The sequence below is a fragment of the Camelus dromedarius genome, chromosome 7 (assembly GCF_036321535.1).
Source record: "Camelus dromedarius isolate mCamDro1 chromosome 7, mCamDro1.pat, whole genome shotgun sequence".
NCBI classification, from domain to species: domain Eukaryota; kingdom Metazoa; phylum Chordata; class Mammalia; order Artiodactyla; family Camelidae; genus Camelus; species Camelus dromedarius.
This window is the reverse complement of record NC_087442.1, coordinates 18,236,160-18,253,976: the sequence shown is the minus strand read 5'-3', so window position 1 is coordinate 18,253,976 and position 17,817 is coordinate 18,236,160. Positions and strand designations below refer to the sequence as shown.

Sequence of the window (17,817 nt, the reverse complement as noted above, 5' to 3'; positions counted from 1 at the left end):
GGGATGGGGCAGGCAGGAGGAGGACTTCCTGGACTGTGGCTGAGCAGAAAGGGAAAACCTTGTCTCGAGCCATAAACAACAGGATACACCCATCTAGTCAGAGCTGCACTTCCTGCTGACAGGAAAAGAAAACAGCCCAAGCAGACTGGCAGCAAGCAGCGCCCGGAGCCTGGGATGGCTGCCTGGCCATTCCGGATATGCACTCTGGTGGAGTTTCAGGATCCCAGGCGCCAGATGAATCTGAGTGACCATCCAGGCCGGGATGGGAGGCCAGCCTGAGTCCAGGGGGGAACCCCGTCTCCTCCCAGGGCTGCCATGCCTGAGAGCAATGGATAGGACTCAAAGCAACAACGCACCCGAACGGGGTTCTTCTCCACCACTCCTGCCGCCAGACACGAAGTGAAGCTTGGGGTTAAATAAAAGGTCAGTCCTGTGTGCCTCTATGAACCTTGTGGGACTGAGCAGGGCTGGTGAGCAAACCCTAAAGTCAGGCACCTGGTCTAGCAATGGTTTTCAATCAGAGGCTTCAGGAAACACAAGGGGCTTTTCTAGTCCCACTGGCACTTAGGGCTGCAGGGCTCAGCAGTGTGAATGCCTGGCAACGCCCAGAGAGCCCTCTCAGCGTGAATCATCCCACCCCAGGGGCCGCTGGCGCACCGCTGAGAAACACGAGCGGGAAAAGCACTGGGCTGGGAATTTAGGATGCATGCAATGTTCTATTCTACCAATGACATGCCCTTCAGTGAAGTACTTGACTTTCCTGTTTCTCCGTTTCCTCAGCTGGACAGGATGTCTGCCTTTTCTGCTACCCTGTGGGACTGCTGAGAGAAGAGGCGGCGATGGAGCCCTCTGTAAACTGTCTGCGCCGCACGAATCCCACAGGGAGATGATCAGGCAGCTCGGAGGCCACCTCGCTCTGCTGGACAAGTGTGAGGTGGCGATACTGGATAATAGTTTCTGCCCCATGGACCTACACTTCCTTTTGGAAGGTCACTCTAAGTTCAAGTCTTAAGGAGAAGATTAAGATGCTGATTTTCGCCCCATCCAGCCTTGTCAGCACTAAGGCTGACACTGCCCGACTCCTACGTCCACTTCTCAACTGGCTCCAAACTGAGGGAATATTTAAATGGCGTGAGTGATGGTCACTCGCATGGCCACAGCTGTTGCTCCCATCACACGGGCCATATGGACCTGCTCGGGTGCGTCTCTCTCCTGGACTCCTAGGCTCCTGGAGACCCATGTCGTTTCATGATTCTTGGCATCAACCAGGAGAGAGCACACTGTCAAGGGCCTCATAAGTGTTTCATCCATTCATTAATTCACTTAAAGAGAGAAAGCCTACTGTTCTGTGAGGTTATCCCAGAAGGCTGAAGAGAGGCTGACGATGTATAGAGAGCCATGCCTAGGGGCCAGGCCTCTCAGCCCACGTAGAACATAGCAGCCCTGGCCCTCAATAGCACACTCTCCAGCCCAGCTGCCCCACTCCAGGTCAGGGACTCCCAGAAAGGGATGGAGGGAGAGCTGTCACCCACCTCTGGGCCATGGCACACGACAGGAGCCTCAGGCTGTGAGCTCCTCGTCCCAATCATCACAGCTCTGCAGACAGAGGGCTTGGAGAGCCCAAGCAGCAGCCTTCAAAGGGACCAAAGCTAGAGACCACCACAGTGTTGAGCAGCAGAAATGGAGAAATTACATCATTATCCTTAATGATGCTCCTTAGCTCAGGGTCTTGGGTGGTCTTTAGTCCCCCAAATCCTAAGACACACTGGGAGGAGCCCTGGCTGACCCCTCTAGGACCCTCCTTCTTCCCAGGCTCTTCTGAGGTCCTTAGAGCAATTTTCAGATGCCGGATCATTTGTTCTTGGAGACCTCTTTCCATCCAGGCTGGGAAAAACCAGGACACAAAAAAGTATGGCCCGAAGGCAAAGGCAGAAGCTGTTTCCATCTCCCCCAAGCACCAGCAAACACCTGGTCTGCTTCGCCAGCCTCTACACCCAATGCCCCCTCGGGAATTTGCATTTGTAACACGCACTGAAGTCCCCAGGGACACGTTCCCATGAGAATGCCTCTCCTGGCCGGCTGACCCTTAACTCTGATGTGGGCTCAGCCAGCCTTTCCTGGTTCACCTGGAATAAAGATAACAGGTCACTCTCTGGGGCCTGCAGATTGAGGCTTCAGCATCCCAGTCCAACGCTTCTCCCTCCGCCTCGTCACCAGGGTGTGGGCCACCGTGTGATTCCACAGATGTCCCATATAGGGACGCCCCGCCCCAACCCCATCTTCCCTGAGCACAGCCAAACACAGCTTGGACCTAGTGAGCGGGTCAGGGTCTCAGGGCTCTTACTGCTCTCTGTTCTGAGTCCTGGAGGCACGAGTTCAGGTTAAGGAATATGGGTCCAAGGAAATGGAAGGGGCCAGAAAGGCCTGAGAGGTACCACGGGACAAGCATTCTAGTTTAAGGAAACAGGACAACAGGAGCACAATAAAAATGAGCCATTGGTTAAGAGGTGCAAACTTCCAGTTATAAAATAAGTAAGTCCTGTGGGTGCAATGTACAGCATGATGACTACAGTTAATAATACTGTATTGTAAATAATAAACGCTGGAGAGGGTGTGGAGGAAAGGGAACCCTCCTACACTGTTGATGGGAATGTAAATCGGTATAGCCACTACGGAAAACAGTATGGAGGTTCTTTTAAAAGCTAAGAATAGAGTTACCCTATGATCCAGCAATCCCACTCTTGGGCATATATCCAGAGAAAACTCTTTTTTGAAAAAATACATGCACCCTAATGTTCATAGCAGCACTATTTACAAAAGCCAAGACCTGGAAACAACCTAAACGTCCACTGAAAGATGAATGGATAAAGAAGATACATATATACACACATACATACACAATGGAATACTACTCAGTCATAAAAAAGAATGGAATAATATCATTTGCAGCCACATGGATGGACCCAGAGATTATTACTAAGTGAAGTATGTCAGACAAAGAAAGACAAATACCATATAATATCATTTATGTGTGAAATCTAAAATATGACACAACTTATTTATAAAACAGAAACAAACTCACAGACATAGAAAGCAAACTTATGGTTGCCAAAGGGGAAAGTGGGCAGGAGGGATAAAGTAGGAGTTTGGGATTAGCAGATACAAACCACTAAATATCAAATAGATCAACAACAAAGTCCTACTATATAGCACAGAGAACTACATTCAGTATCCTGTTATAGGCTATAATGGAAGAGAATATGAAAAAAGAATTATATGTATATATATATATATACACACACAACTGAATCACTTGGGTGTACACCAGAACTAACACAACATTGTAAATCAGTTATACTTCAATAAAAATAAATTAATAAAAAGAAAAAATTACTATATTGTATATATGAAAGTGGCTAAGAGAGTAGGTCTTAAAATTTCTTAATCATAAGAAAAATTGTGTAACTATGTGTGGTGATGGATGTTAACTAGACTCTTGTGATGACCATTTCACAATATACACAAGTATCAATTCACTATGTTGTACATCTGAAGCTAAAATACTGTTACATGTCAATTACATCTCAATTTAAAAATGAACCACAAATCATAGCCCCTTTTCAAGATCTTCGAGTTGTAACTATGACAAAAACCCACAAGGGACCCCAACTCTACAAAAAATAGGCCCTAAAGTCAGCCTCCCGGGCCTCCCTCCCTCCTCCACTTCCCTGCAGGGGAAACGCCACAGGACAGAGTCCGAGTGAAGTTTGGTTCCCCTTTGCAGGCCTCAAGGGAATCCCGGACTCGAGCAGAAAAGAACTCCAGAGTTCATCTCATCCATCCCTACCTCAAGGCAAGAAGACCAAAAGCAAAGGGAGCCAGCGGTCTTGTGAATGAATGAGTAGAGGGAACGCTGGGTTTGCAAACGGTGTGCTTGCGAGACCCCCTCAACGGGGCCACTCAGGAGCCCGGCCTGGCTGAAGGCGTGTGAAACACGTGTGGTCTGAGCTGAGGCCAAAAGAACCATAGCTGAGCCCCCGAGCGAAGTAACCCGAGTATCGGCTGAATCAAAGGAAACCGATACTGCGCACTAAAAGCCGGAGTGGCCTTTTAGACTGGCTGGGGACACAGCCCCAGCCCTGTGCGGAGTTTCTGGCCTCCTCCTTTCTGCTCTCAGCCCTGAACTTGCCTCTAACTTGAAAGGGCTAATTAAAGCCCAAAGAAAAATCAAAAGCTTGTTATCTGGCTCCATTACTCCCAGTCCTGGCATCAGCCAGTCTTGCAAAGCTGCCTTCCTCTGTTCTCTCCAAGGCCGCCATGGGGATGTTAGGACCTGCAGCTCTGCAGACTCTCATGATGAACTTTGCCTTTTGTATTATGGCAGAGCAAGGGCAGGACGAACACTTGCCCATGGGCAGCCAGAATGATCCCTGCAGCTGGTTTTACTCCCCAAAGCATCGCCCCAAAAGGCAGGATTTCAGCAAGTTTTCCGCAGAAAAAAACTGCCAACCCCTCTGATCTCAAAACAGCTGGTTGTCTAGCACACACTTGCTATTTCCTAACGCAGGGTGTACGTGCGCATGCTCGGGGGCGGGGGTAATTCTTGTGTACGTGCACACGCATGTGTGTAGGGGTGTGTGTGCGTGCGTGCAAGTGTGGTGATGAGAGGCAAGGGGGGTTCTCCTGAAATGCTGTCTCTGCTAGTAACTCACAAGATACATGACCCAGGGCAACTCAGTCACCTTGATGGGCCTCAGAATGAACGTACAGACGGGGATTTCTAGGTGCCTTCCCCATGCCGACATGCTTAAGGCATCTCCCCAGGGACCCGTGTCTGAGTATGTAATGTACACACGCACTGCACAGCATCTGACTTGTCATTCGTTGCCTTCATTTGGGAGCAGTCCATTCCCCCACCCAAGTTCACAAACCTGTCTCATAGACTCTCCTGAGTGGATCATGTACTGTCTAGACCAAGGTCTCCAAAAGATATGTCACCTACTAGGGCTCAGCGGATACAGTGGAATCCCCTCAGTTCTCTGGTCTGGCAATGATGGTCAGTGTATTGCTTCCTTCTCTGGTCCATGATGCCTCTCCCATTTCCTAGGTGACACTAGGGGTCTCCTGGCTTTTCAGGACCTCCAAGAAGAAATGGCATCTTTTAGTTCCAGTTCAGATACCTGGAAAACTTGTCACTATAAAACAGCCTGAACTTAAATGTGAGGGCACCAAAGACACACTTCACTGGGTCCTTCTTTCTCCTCCTTCTCCCTGCCCCCACCCCAAATTCAATGCCTGGAAGAATGGCCTTCTTACCTCATGCTGGGGAGGGGGTGCCAGTGCCCTCTGCGATCTGCCTGGCAAGCAATCCAAATTCATTTTCCTAATATGGAATTCCACCAAAGTTTTACTAGGAGTCAAGACTCACGTCCATGCAAATGCGTACTTCTATTCGGTGAGTGAATTTTCCTTTCTTCTCCCTACCTTAAGATTATAAAATTGATTTTCTCAAACTAGGACTGTAATTTTTCCAATGGACAATAAAAAAGAAAAAGGGAAAGGAGAGTAAGTAACATAGGGCATAGAAGATGCCAACAGCTGAACTTTCCATGTCGCCTGAAGAATGGTTGAGGAAAAACTGGACCATTTTAAAGATGAACAGAAGTCAAGCCACAGAAAGGCAGATGCTTTTCCTCTTGGGTCACAAGTGAGTCAGGCTGGGAGAGGCAGGAGGCTGTGGTACCCGTGGCACCTGTAGTCCGCTCTGTCCCTCAGGCCCCACAGGCCCTGGGCAGGTCTCCTAAACCAATCTTCCTTCTCCCCTTCCTCTGGTTCCCTTCAGCCCTTCTGCCACCCAGTATTGTTCTGTGGCTGCTTCCGGACTTTGTGCCATGTCTCCTCCATGGAAATGTGCACACAGAAGATGCTAAACAAATACAGTTTTCTAAGAAAGCTCTGTGTTTCCCCTCCATGTTCACTGGACTCTCACCCTAGTTCTTCTGCTCTCTTTTTGCCATTTCCTAAAGATACACAAGGGGCTAAAAACATAAATCCCCTGAAGTTCTGTATCTATCCCAAATGTAGACTGACTGACTCCATTACTCCCAGGAGCGGTTTTATTCTAAGCTCCCAGGGAAGTGACTCGCAGGTATGGTCGGTAAGAAGGCGGGTGCAGGAGTCGTATCACAGGACACGACAATCCAGCCTTCAACAACACCTAGGGCACGTGGTATCAACATCACATGATTCCTGCCTACACCAGCCCTGCTTGTGATGGCCAGCGAGCCAGTCAGGATAGAGAAAAGGGCCAAGAGGAAAGCTACGTTTCAGCTCCAGCTATGACTCTTATAAGCTCAGTGCCACGATCACAGCATGTTTGAGCTGGTGATGATCTGAGTTCAAGGAGACCCAGAGGTGGGATGTGCTTGTCTCATCCGCAAAATGGGACAGATGATTCACACCCCACGGAGGCCACAGACGAGGCCTCCACACCACGCCGTCCCAGCCCGCAGGCCCTCCCAGGACTCACCGCGCTGCTGCAGGGGATGTCCTTCACCTTGAGCCAGGCCAGGTCCAGCGTGCCCTCGCCCCGGTAGCAGGACTGCAGCCGCTCCTTAATGCGGTCGTTGATCTGCTTCAGGATGAAGATACACAAGGCTGACTCGTCCAGGGACTTCATCTTCCGCTTCTGGCCTTTGGAGAAGACGGTGAAGAGGAGGTCGTCCTCCGGCCGGACCCCGAGGGTCCGGGCGAGCACGGCCCCAGCTTTGGACAGGTAGGCAGCCTGCAGCAAGCGGTACTCCACCCCGCTGCGCTCGCAGCCGATGGGCACCTCCACGTAGGAGTTGAAGGCCGTGTCCTCCTTGCAAAGCCTCACGAGCTTGGAGGTGTAAACCTGCTCCTTTGTGGTGGAGCCTGGGGGAGACACCATCTCAGGCTGAAGGGTCAGGAAGTAGACAAAGTTGCCACTGCTGAAGCCGTAGACGTAGTAGATGTCGAAGTCAGGGATGACAGTAAAGGTGTCCGAAGGGATCTTGATCATCGAGGCCACAAACTCATCATGGAAGACATAAGCAAACATGCCGTCCGCCTCTGAGTTCTTGGTCAGCTTCCGGCTGGAGATGGTGGGGAAATACTCCGGCTTCCCGTCCACGGCCGTGGCGATGAAGAGCTTGTCGTCCAGGTTGCTGTAGGAGACGATCACCCCAAAGACGGAGCCACTCTCGTTGACCCCTGACAGGTAGTGCTCCTTCTTATGGAAAGGCTCCCCCAGCTTGAAGAGGTCCTCCAGCCTCAGGAGCTTGCAGATGCCTTGGTACAGGCTCCCACAGGCAATCAGCCTGTTCTCCTTGTAGTCTATCAGGAGCATCTTGTTGACGTTGTTGGTGGTGGTCAGGGGCTCGTTGCACGTCTGGACGATGCGGGGCGGGTAGCACTTGGGGTTGTCCTCGTCCGGCCCTGTCTGGTGGGTCACCAGGACCTTCAGGTCACTGGAGAGCTTGTAGATCCGGTTGACGGCCCCTACGTAAATGTGCCCTGTCCTCTCGTCCACCACCAGGTGGTTGAAGCTCTCGGCGGGCTCCCCGCGGAACGTGACAAAAGGCCGCTTCTGGGGCAGCGGGGGTGGCTGCCGGGGGAGCAGAGTGGAGGAGCCCATCCCCACCATCAGGAGATGGGAGAGCAGGCAAGTCCAGTTCCAAGGCATGGCTTTCATTTCAGAGACGTGTCCTTGGGGCACAGTCGCACTCGGCACAGCAGTGTCCTGGGAGGGCCAGGACTCAGGACTGCAGGCTCCCTACGGGAAAAGGAAAGAGGCGATGCTGCGTCATAAAGGCAGAGGCTTCGTTCCCCCCATAGCTTGTCTGGCTGGATCCCCAAAGCATTCTGCACACACTGAAACAGAGGATGATACTGGGGGGAGCTGGGGCCAAGGGGGCTGGTCCCCAGCATGGGTGTGGGTCAGCCCGAGCTGGGTGGCAGCAGGAGGGCATTTCAGTAATAACACTAGCGAGTGTGACTACGAAGACAATCGTGATGATGTTGACGGTGGTGATAAACAGCCAGTGTCCACAGAATGCCCAACTTTGTGTCAGCCCCCGTCCAGCACCTTCCAGAGACTCTCATTTCATCTTAATAAACCTTTCAGTGCTGGGGATCTTCCATCTGCCCCTCCAGATCTGCCTTCCACCCTTCTCTGTGCCCAAGAAGGCTGACTGTATGGACGGTACATCTGTGGACTCCTTGCCCTTGGCTGGTTAGATGCAGCCACCGGGGAGAATCAGCAGAAGCCTGGTGAGAGGGGGAGGGAAGGGGAGCCGCACGAACTGGGGCCTCCCCATCCCCAGGTTCTGTGAACCACCTCCTGCCTGCCTCCATTTGGTCCTAGAGGAGCTAACGGGCCTCAACGTTCCTACCCTCAAACGTTGCCCGGCCTCTTAGAAGTCAAGAGCCCCTCTATTAACCTTTGTGCGAACAGCCCAGTTTGCATGTGTGATGCTTCCTGCTGGGACCCTGACTAGCAGCCACCTGAAGTAAGTACTATTGACACCCCTACCTCACAGCTGAGGGGTTACCCAAGTCGCACTGCTAAAAGCCCTAGAGGCAGACTCAACCCAGGGCCATCCAAGTGTGTGGCAGGTTCTCGGGCTGCACGGCTCGACCATCTCAATTCACCCCAGCCAGGCACAGATGGGGATGTCCTCCGGTGGCCGTTCATAGAGCAGAATAGTTTAAACCTGGGTGGGCACCTACTGCAGGGGAAACTTCTCCTTTGTGCACACCCCCTGCCCCCGCCAGAGGGTGCATGAGGCCAAATTGAAAACCCACATCCTGGGTCCCTCTGCATCGTGGCGGCACCAGGCCCTCGGGTACACTGCCCAGCTTGGAGCCCCGACGTCATTTTAATGAGGCAGATCTTGGCTGCCACCCACAGCGGGGCCTCCTCTGAGAGGTTTTCATTAAAGGCAGAGAACAAATGCTTTAAGAAGTAGTCAAGTAAATAAATAAATAAGTAACTCCCTGCAGAACGAAATAGCTTTCCGTCCTAGTGGTCTCATTCATTTCTATTCAAGATGCTTTCTCTGCACGTGTTTCCAGAGGATGGTTTCATATTTTTTACCGGTATGGGAGAGATCTGGGCAGAAATGGCCTACGTCTTATTTGGGGACATCTCAGCTCTTTGGAATTTCTCTCATTTTCCCCTGAAACAACTCAGAAACAAGGTGATGGGAAGAGGTAGATGGCTGAACCACAGAAACCCCCAGCCCAGCAGGGAGAGTGCCAGGTTAGATGGAAACCAAGAGAAGAAAGAAGAAAGCAAAGACCTGACATTGTCAACTAAAGTCCCAGTGAAAACCACAAGTCTTCTCACAAAAATAGCAGAGGAGGGGAACCAGCAGACAGCATGCCCACGACCGACAGGAGTCGTGCAAGTCGAGGGTCTTCATCTGCTCCCCCATATGGCAAACATATGCTCAGGTCACACTCCAAATGGGCAAGACGCTGCAGGATCCAAGGATGGCTGAGGCTGGACCGGGCCCTCGAAGAACCCGGAGTCAGGGAGACAGATGCTGCAGGAACCCCAGTTACTCAGACAGTGAAACATTACAGGACAGACTTCAGGAGCTCACGTGAAGACAGCTGGCCTCTAACCTGGGGTGCAGGAGCAAGGAGAAGGCTGTGGGAGGCCTTGGGGAGGCCACGGCATTTGGGCCCCCTTGGGGAAGGGTCCACAGAGCCACAGCAAGGGCATTTCAGCCAGGCGCACGCTGGGAGGAGTCTGTCTGCAGAGCATGGTTCGTGAGAGTCAGGAGGAGACAGGGCTGGCAAGGGACCAGGACCTTGTCAGGGTGGCCCTGGGAGGAAGAGAGCACAGCCTCCACCCCCAGAGAGGAGCCTCTGTGCTCCTGTTGATTTAGCCTTTGCCAAAAGAACTGAGAACAGAGCTGAGGCCTCTGAGCTCCGTCAGGGCGGGGAGCGACTGCCCTGCTCACTAATGTGTCCACAGCCCCAGGGCCACACCCGACTGAGTGGAGACTCAAGAATTCTCTTCTGACTGGCAGGAAGGGGAGCTAGAGGCATGGAGAGGGCCAGCACCTGCGGAACCGTTACTGCGCCCCGGGCCCCAGGCAAACATGCCCACCCATTACCGCACTGACCAGACCACGGATCGCTGGGGTCAGGAGGGTGCTACCTGCTTTTCAGGGGAAAAGCCACAAGCCAATCAACAACTCCCTAAGGAAGCTGTGATCCAGAGAAGTTAACTGACTTGCAGGAGGTCACATAGTGAGTTCAAGGTAGAGATGGATTAGGCTCACGTCCCTGGACTCCAAACCCAGGTCTCTTTCCACTGCCTGTGGCCCGTCTTCTGACTTTACTTGAACCCACTTCCCCATCGGCTCCCTGGCCTTTGTCTGGACGAGCCTATTCTTTGAGTGCCACATGCTCTCCTGGCTAACACGACTCTCAGGACACTGCTGCCAACAACCAAATTCCAGCAGGGCTGGTAATCCTCATTCCAGACAGGCAGGTGCGGGCCAGGCCTTAGCCACTGGCCCTCTACAGTCCCCATACTGGAACCTGCTGAGCACTGGGGGAAGTGTGCCTGCCACACCCCACCTCACTGTACACACTCACGGACCCACAAGCCAATCAACAGCTCTCTAGTTTGCAAGAGGCAAGACGAGGAAGCCTGTAATTATAAATTTACTGAGCATAAAGGTGCCAGGGCTCATTCTCCATCTTCCATTAGGCGCTGAAATGAGACACAGTTATGCATCTCAAACACTTGTCACCCTCATCTGGGGATGGTGGAATTACTGCGCCTGGAGAGGCGGGAACCCACAGGAAACAATAACGTGTGATAGGAATAACTAGCCTCTCATTTTACACACCACGAAAGGGACTGATTAGAAAACAAATAAGAGAAATGGAGGAGAATGAGGAACTCGCAGGGAGGTGAGCGCCAGCTTGCCTCCCCAGAGCCCCCACCGGGTATCACCACAGGGGTGAGCCAACGGCAGCCCTTCCACCCCAGCTCCGGACCCACAGGTGGGCTGAGCTGCCTGTCCCCGCCCCCCAGAGCTGCCTGAGGCTGCTCTGTCCTGGCAAAGCTGGACTTCCCCAGTGGTTTCCGTTCCAGGACATCAATCCTTCAACCCTCCTAAGTGATGCCCCAAAGCAGGAAACCTCATCGCCATCCCAGGTCCCACCCACCATTTCTCGCCTGGGTCATCGTTTAGCTGGTTTTTAAAACAAAGTATCGGAGGTAGCATTCAGCCCAACTCTGACTCCTCAAGGCAAGGAATGTGGCCGAGTCACCCCAAGATGGCCCCGGAGGACTCGCCGCACTAGGCAGAGGGGGAAAGGGGTGCGGAGACAGAACTGAAAGGCTCTGCGTCAAACCCAGACACACTGCCAGTTTCCCTTCTTGGAAATCAAGTTTTAATTCTGCATCATCTCAGGGGAGATGGGAATCATTTTTAGAAGCTGATCATCATTTTGATTAAAGAAATTGAGGCTTTGTTTTACATGGCCAGTAGTGAAGAGCGCACACTAATTTTCATGAAATAGCACCATCTTCTCAGATTCCTGAGTGGCAGAGAAGAAAGTTATTACGGAGTAGTTTAAAATAGCAATTACCTCCCGAAATGAGTTTACAAAGCGTTTTCATATATGTTACCTCGTTCTGATGGTACTGTGTGTGGCAACCCCGTTAGGCAGAAGAGGTATTTGTAAGTATATGTCCTCTACAGATAAGGAAACAGAGGCACGAGCAGGTGCTGGTCCTGGCCGGGGTCACATGCACTCATGGCGGGACTTGGACATCTCTTGGTACCTTCCCTGACCTTCTGGACAGAATCCTGTCCCTTAGGACCTTGGCTATGGGATAATAGAACATTCAGAAAATGTCTTCTAGGATGATGTTTCAAAACACAAGTCCCAATCCATCATGAGTCTAGAAACCAACTGAGTGGGTCACACATGCTTTTTTTTTTAATGAACTAAATTAAAATAGAAGGGAAAACAAGAGTATGCCACATTGAGAAGGGATAAGGCTTCCGTGAGACTTTTGTTTCAGCCAGGTAATATATATGCATGAATGTGATGTACGCGTCCTTCTTACTGCTGGTCATTTTGATGGTGAATTCGATGTCTCCACCTGGCTGGGCCACGGTGCCCAGATATGTGGTCAAGCATTATTCTGGATGCTTCTGTGAGGGTGTTTTTGGATGAGCTAATCATTTAAATCAGTGGACTTTGAGTGAAGCAGACTCCCCCCTATAATGTAAGTATATGGCCATCCAATCAGTTGAAGACTGAATAGAACAAAAGTCTGATCTCCCCGAGGGAGAGGGGATCTACAGGACATGCCTTTGGACTTGAACTATGACACGGGCTCTCCTCTGAGTCTCCAGCCTGTGGTCCTACCCTGCTGATTTTGGACTTGGAGTCTCCATAATTTCATGACCCAATTCCTTAAAATAAATCTATCTCCCTCCCTCCCTCTTTCTCTCTTATATATATATATATATATGAGAAAGAGAAGTTTAATATATATATATATATATATATAATTTCTCTTTCTTTGGAAAACCCTGACTAATACAGTCATGATCAAAAAAAAAAATTGAAAGACACTGTTAGAGAAACCATTCATTTATCCTCTGTGGACCCATGATCCACTCCTTTGCCCTCTCTCAGTCCAAAGCCTTCTGGGGAAATTGACTCCACCCCTGGTTCACAGGAGTACACATAACCAGAGCCCATACCAGTCAGCACAGATTGGAGGGAGCTCATAGTGACTGGTTCAGAGATGGGGACCTGGTTGGATCAAAATCTCTGGGAGACAAAAGAATTTGGATGGGAGTGCTGAGGAAAAAGTTCTAGGTCTTCAATTGGATGTGGCCTTGGAGAGGGGCAGGCTTAAGAACTGCAGGGAACCTTCTTGCAACCAGGGTAGTTTGCGGGGAGCCTGAAGGGAAGGAAGCCAAGTACGGAGGAGAGTGGAGCTGAGCCAGGGCATGGAAAGTACTGAGCTCTGGGTCCCAGTGATGTCACACAGGTGTCACACTGAAGCCAGCTCCATGCTTATACTTCCCAGCTACATGCCAAAACTTCCCCTTTTACATAAGCCAGTCAGGGTTCCGGCATTTGTTAATGAAAAAATCCTAACCCATATACAGAAAAATGCAGCCTTCTAGCCAAAGGAGTAAAGTGACTCTTCAAACCCTCTCTAATACACTGTTATTTCACAGCCAAAGAGATCTCTGTGCCCCGCTGCCCCCAGAGATACACTAGAATTTTGCAATTAGTGGGGCTTTATCCAGGTGAGTTTTGGGGGCATGTCTGCTGGGTCTTTGCCTTGAGGGCTGTGCTGGCAGGTCTCTTGGGATGCTCTCCACCTGTCCATGCCTCGCTGTCTTCCACACAGATGCTTTACACTGTCCAGGGTGACCGCCCCCACCCCCTCAGCTGGGGACTGATTCTTCAGATGAAGGATGCCTGACCGTGGTACTGGCCTAGGACAGCCCCCACTGTGTGTTAGCACAGGAACTCACACTAGTGCCCACCAGCATCTCACATCTTACAAACTGTTCTATTTGCCCACAGATGCTGCCCCCTCTCTAAAAAACACGAGCTTCTGGAGGTCAGAAATTACTATGTATTTTCCAACATTACTCTCTCCAGTTCCAAGCCCAGATCTTGCTACGTGGTAGGTATATAACAAATGTTTGGAAATACATGAATGAATGGGTGGATGAATTATGAATGGACAAATAATGAATGAATGACAACTTCACAGAAGAGTGTAAGAGATGGCAGCTGAGATCACCCACAGCTGAAGTACCAAGTAAACTGTGGTGCTGGACCACTCAGCCCAAGCTCACAGTGCTGATTTTACCGGGCTCTAATCCAGGGCTTACAACTACCTAAAATACTCCATTTTGCCCGTTAAAAGCATGACTACAGAAGCACCAGGGCGAATGCATCTTTCGGACACGGTTTACAATGAGAGCTGCCAGTCCACCAGCTGTAATATCATAACAAATTGCCCTGCATCCACAAATTAGACTTGGAGAACTTCCGCCCTACTCAGCAGAGGAAATCGGCGCAGAGGAGAAGGCCCTGGGCCTGAAAACAAAAGTGCAGCGAGGAAAACAGACCATGCAGGAGACCCAGTTGCTGGAAATCAGGCCAATGAGTGTTGATCGAACGTGTACCATGTGAGGGGTTCTGAACTGGGTGCAAGGGGTACGGACGCTCCAAAGCAGAAAACAGCAGGCTTTCCCCCCAGTGGTTGAGGGTCTCCTATTGGGCCCTGCAGCTGTCCCCCTTTGAGGTCATCCACAGTCACTAGCAAGCTGTGCAGAGCTCCACCTCCCAGCCCCTCCTGGTTTCCGAGAAACCAGGAACCTCTTTCCCCTAAGGCCTTCCTACTGGGCTGCACTAGAGATAATTCATCCCTTGTGAAGGTGAGGCCCAGGGACAGGAAGCTTGCTACCCATCAAAGACATGGTTCCCCATCCATGCAGCTGCTGGTGCAAAGTAGTTGGTAGGAGGTGGCACCAGCTATGGCCAACGTCTCCCGGCCTCTCCATTTGCACATGGCATCCAGGTGTGGCCGCGTGAATGGTGAAGGAGTGTCGTGGTGACACTTCCACATCAAAGCAGGTAAGAAATAGGTATGTCTTCTTTACAGATCCTTTCCCTGGCTGGATGAAGAAGAGTCTGAGGCCCTACAAGATGGTGGAGCCTTGAGATGGAAGGACCCAGCCACCAACTGGAGACATCCAGGTCAGATGAGAAATAAACCCCTACTGGGCCAGGGCTCTGAAATGGTGGGCTTGTGTGCACCTGCAGCTGGCACCATCCTGAGGAGCACAGGCAGAAACACAGCCAGCATGCTGCATTTCAGAGCCAGATCCAAACCCAAGGCTGGGCCCTTGGGGGCTCCATCCCTTGTAATGCATCAGGTTGAGCCCAGGGAAAGTCCTCTTGAGGTGTCGGTAGCCCCCTCCTTGTCCCCAGACTGCAAGTCGCCATGCCCAGAGAGCTGGGAGATGGCCATGCCAATGTCCACAGGGGAGGAAAACCTTCCTGTTCCTCAGTGGCCCTTCTGGAGTTTGGGCCCAGGGAGGCCCTATGTGTGTGCAGCTGAGGGCAGTGAGGGGACGGGGGACATGGCACAGGTCTTCTCTTTATTTCATCCAATAAATACCCACCCGCCATTGTTCCAAATGAGCAAAATGGGCAAAGTCCTTTTTTTTTTTAAGACTTCTACTCCACTTTGTAATCTATGCATTCAGAAGAACATCCCCAGAAAGTAACCAGTATTTTTTTCCTGTCTGCATTTCTCACTTTAAACTCTTGGTTCCTAGAAGTCAGAGCCATGAATTATTTTATTCCTTTTCCTAGAGGATGATATTTACATGTAACACCTGTGCCCGCCTTGTGAAGCCAGGAGAGCATGCAGGCCCCTACGTGCTTCACTGCCGAGTCCTGGCCTACGCCACCACCCCTCCTCCTTGTCGATGTCTCAGAAATGAGTGCCACATTCACGAGAGGAGAAGTGCCCCAGGCTGTGGGTGTCACAGCACAACCCATCACTACCACTGGGGAAAAGGTCAGAGTAACTGTCCTCCCAAGAGGAGGTCACAGTGCTGTCACTGGACAGTCTCATGTGCAGGTGGGGGACCCAGAAGGGTCAGCCCAGCCTGGCCATAACCCATCACAAACCAGGAGGCAACAACAGCTGGGGCAGGTCACGAGCCCAGGAGTCAATCCCTCCAGTCTGCTTTCCCTCTGCTTCTGCTTCTGCTCTTCTGAGCAATGAGAAATGTGACATCGGTGGTCGGTGGTCGGGGGAAGGGCTGGAGAAGGGCATAAAGAATGGAGAAGAGGGAGCCATGGGGAGCCAGACAAGGCGTAGAGTCCCACCGCCGCCAGGCAACCAGCCTGGTCCCTGGGAAATTCAGCACCAAGCTCAGCTACTCGGGGCTCTTAATCCTTACTTCCCCGTTTATTAGAGAGGGCTGGGGGAAGCGATTACCATGGACAGAGCCTTTGCAACCAGCCTGGAAGAAGCCTCCGCAGGAGGGTGAGTCAGAGAGCTGCCCCATTCAGAGATTAGGTCCGTGCTGGACCCCTGAGGCCCCCATCTATGGTTTCCCCTCCCCCAGGCCTTCCCATCCGTGGCCTTGAGGGAGCCTCCCAGGGTGCAGAACCACCTTTCCCTGGCCAAGTCTGCCGTTCCCAGCAGAGCCAAGCTGGAGCTTCAGCGAGCCCAGGCAGCCCACGGTGGAACTCTATTATTATACTACGGGCAGCCCTTTATATTCCAGGCGCTGTGCTCAGGCGGGGGAGTCGCTGAGCAGTGACTCTCTACTCCAAGTCTGGCTGTGAGGCTTTAAAAACACAACACTCTCAATAGCAGCCTGGGCTGGGAGCACAGACTCAACTTCTCTCCAGGGTCTCATTTAAAGAAACAGGCCAGCAAGGAACTGGGGGTCAGACGCCCCAGCTGACATGGCATCAGTGTGGTCACTCTCTCCCACCCCAGGCCTTGGCCCAGCCTGTGAGAAATGCCCTGTCCAGGGTGCTGGCTCCCTGTTTCTTCTGAGGGCCCCCACTGGCCTCTGGATGTGCAGAAATGGAGGCACATCATGGGAAGGTGCTCAACACACCCCAAAACTGTGGCAAAGGGAGCATTAACCATCGCTTTTGCTGCCCCAGGATCTGGATGGACATTCGCATCACAGAGAAGGGGCCTGGGGTCCACTGTGCACTGGGGATAGTCATCTATCCGTGCAGTCTGTCTCGGGTGTATAGCCTGTGGCAAAGTGGAATGAAGGCTTGCTTAGCTGACTGATCTTCACCTGGAATGGAGGCTCTCTGCAGCTCTCCCAGCCACCTGTTCCCCCATGCCCCTTAGACTCAACATCTTCTCCTCCTGAACTACCAGCCTGGTACCAGTAAGCAAAGACACACCATGTGGGCTTCACACTAATGAGCTCCTCTCTCTCAAGGCCCTCCTCTCCTGCCATGGCTGAGGATGTTCTTAGTTCACAGTAACTGAAGTGCCAGCCAAAGGCACCCATAGGAGCCTCCTCTATCTGAATCTCAGTGGCAAGGATGCTACAGACGTCAGGAATGGTCATCCTCATTGGCCACAGTCCCGCTTTCTTGATGCCTCAGTTTCCCCATCTGTAAAATGGCGTTTCTGTAAATAGGGTGATGAGGCAAGAGAGACCATTATGTTTCCTCTCTAGCTTAAATCTAGGAGAAGTCAGGGTGAACCATCTCAGGCTTCACAGAACACAGGCCATCACAGATGTGGGCAGGGTTCCACAAATGGCCTTTGCAGCAGAGCCATGAAACGGTGAGAATTACAACACCTGGGGGTGGTATTCACTGCAGAAAAAAAAGGCTGGGGCTATAGCCTCTCTCTCAAGTCTCTCTGCATCTTCGCTTAAATTGGCCCTTTTTAGTGGCCTCAGTCTAACTTGTGAGATGCCTTGGGAGAGCCTGCTGCGGTCCAGTCCCACAGCCTGCCCCTAGAGAAGGCGGGGTCCTCAGCTGTTAAGCGGGCCTCCATCACACCCCTAGGACCTATCTCCTCTTTCACAATAAGGCCTGCAGGAGCTGGCACACTTTGCCCGCTCAGGCATTGGTCCGTTCATTGAATCAGATCCTGGGGAGAAAGTCAACCATTCGAGGAGGGGCCCTCGCTGGTTCCAGCCTCAGGGGCCCCTACACTTGACAGTTGCATGAAGGATCAGCGGGAGGCCTCCGAGCTCTGAAGCTCCCTCACCCACC

At 51.8% G+C, this 17,817-nt stretch overlaps 1 protein-coding gene across 4 annotated transcripts in view; it reads right to left on the bottom strand.

Annotated features, from left to right (window-relative positions):
- PLXNA4 (plexin A4) overlaps nucleotides 1-17,817 on the bottom strand; it is a 565,291-nt gene that overhangs the window by 343,022 nt on the left and 204,452 nt on the right. For all 4 annotated transcript variants that reach the window (XM_031455378.2, XM_064487352.1, XM_064487353.1 and 1 more), the window contains one exon: nucleotides 6,530-7,795. In XM_031455378.2, the coding sequence (XP_031311238.2) occupies nucleotides 6,530-7,795 (1,266 nt within the window). The remainder of the gene's footprint in view (nucleotides 1-6,529; nucleotides 7,796-17,817) is intronic.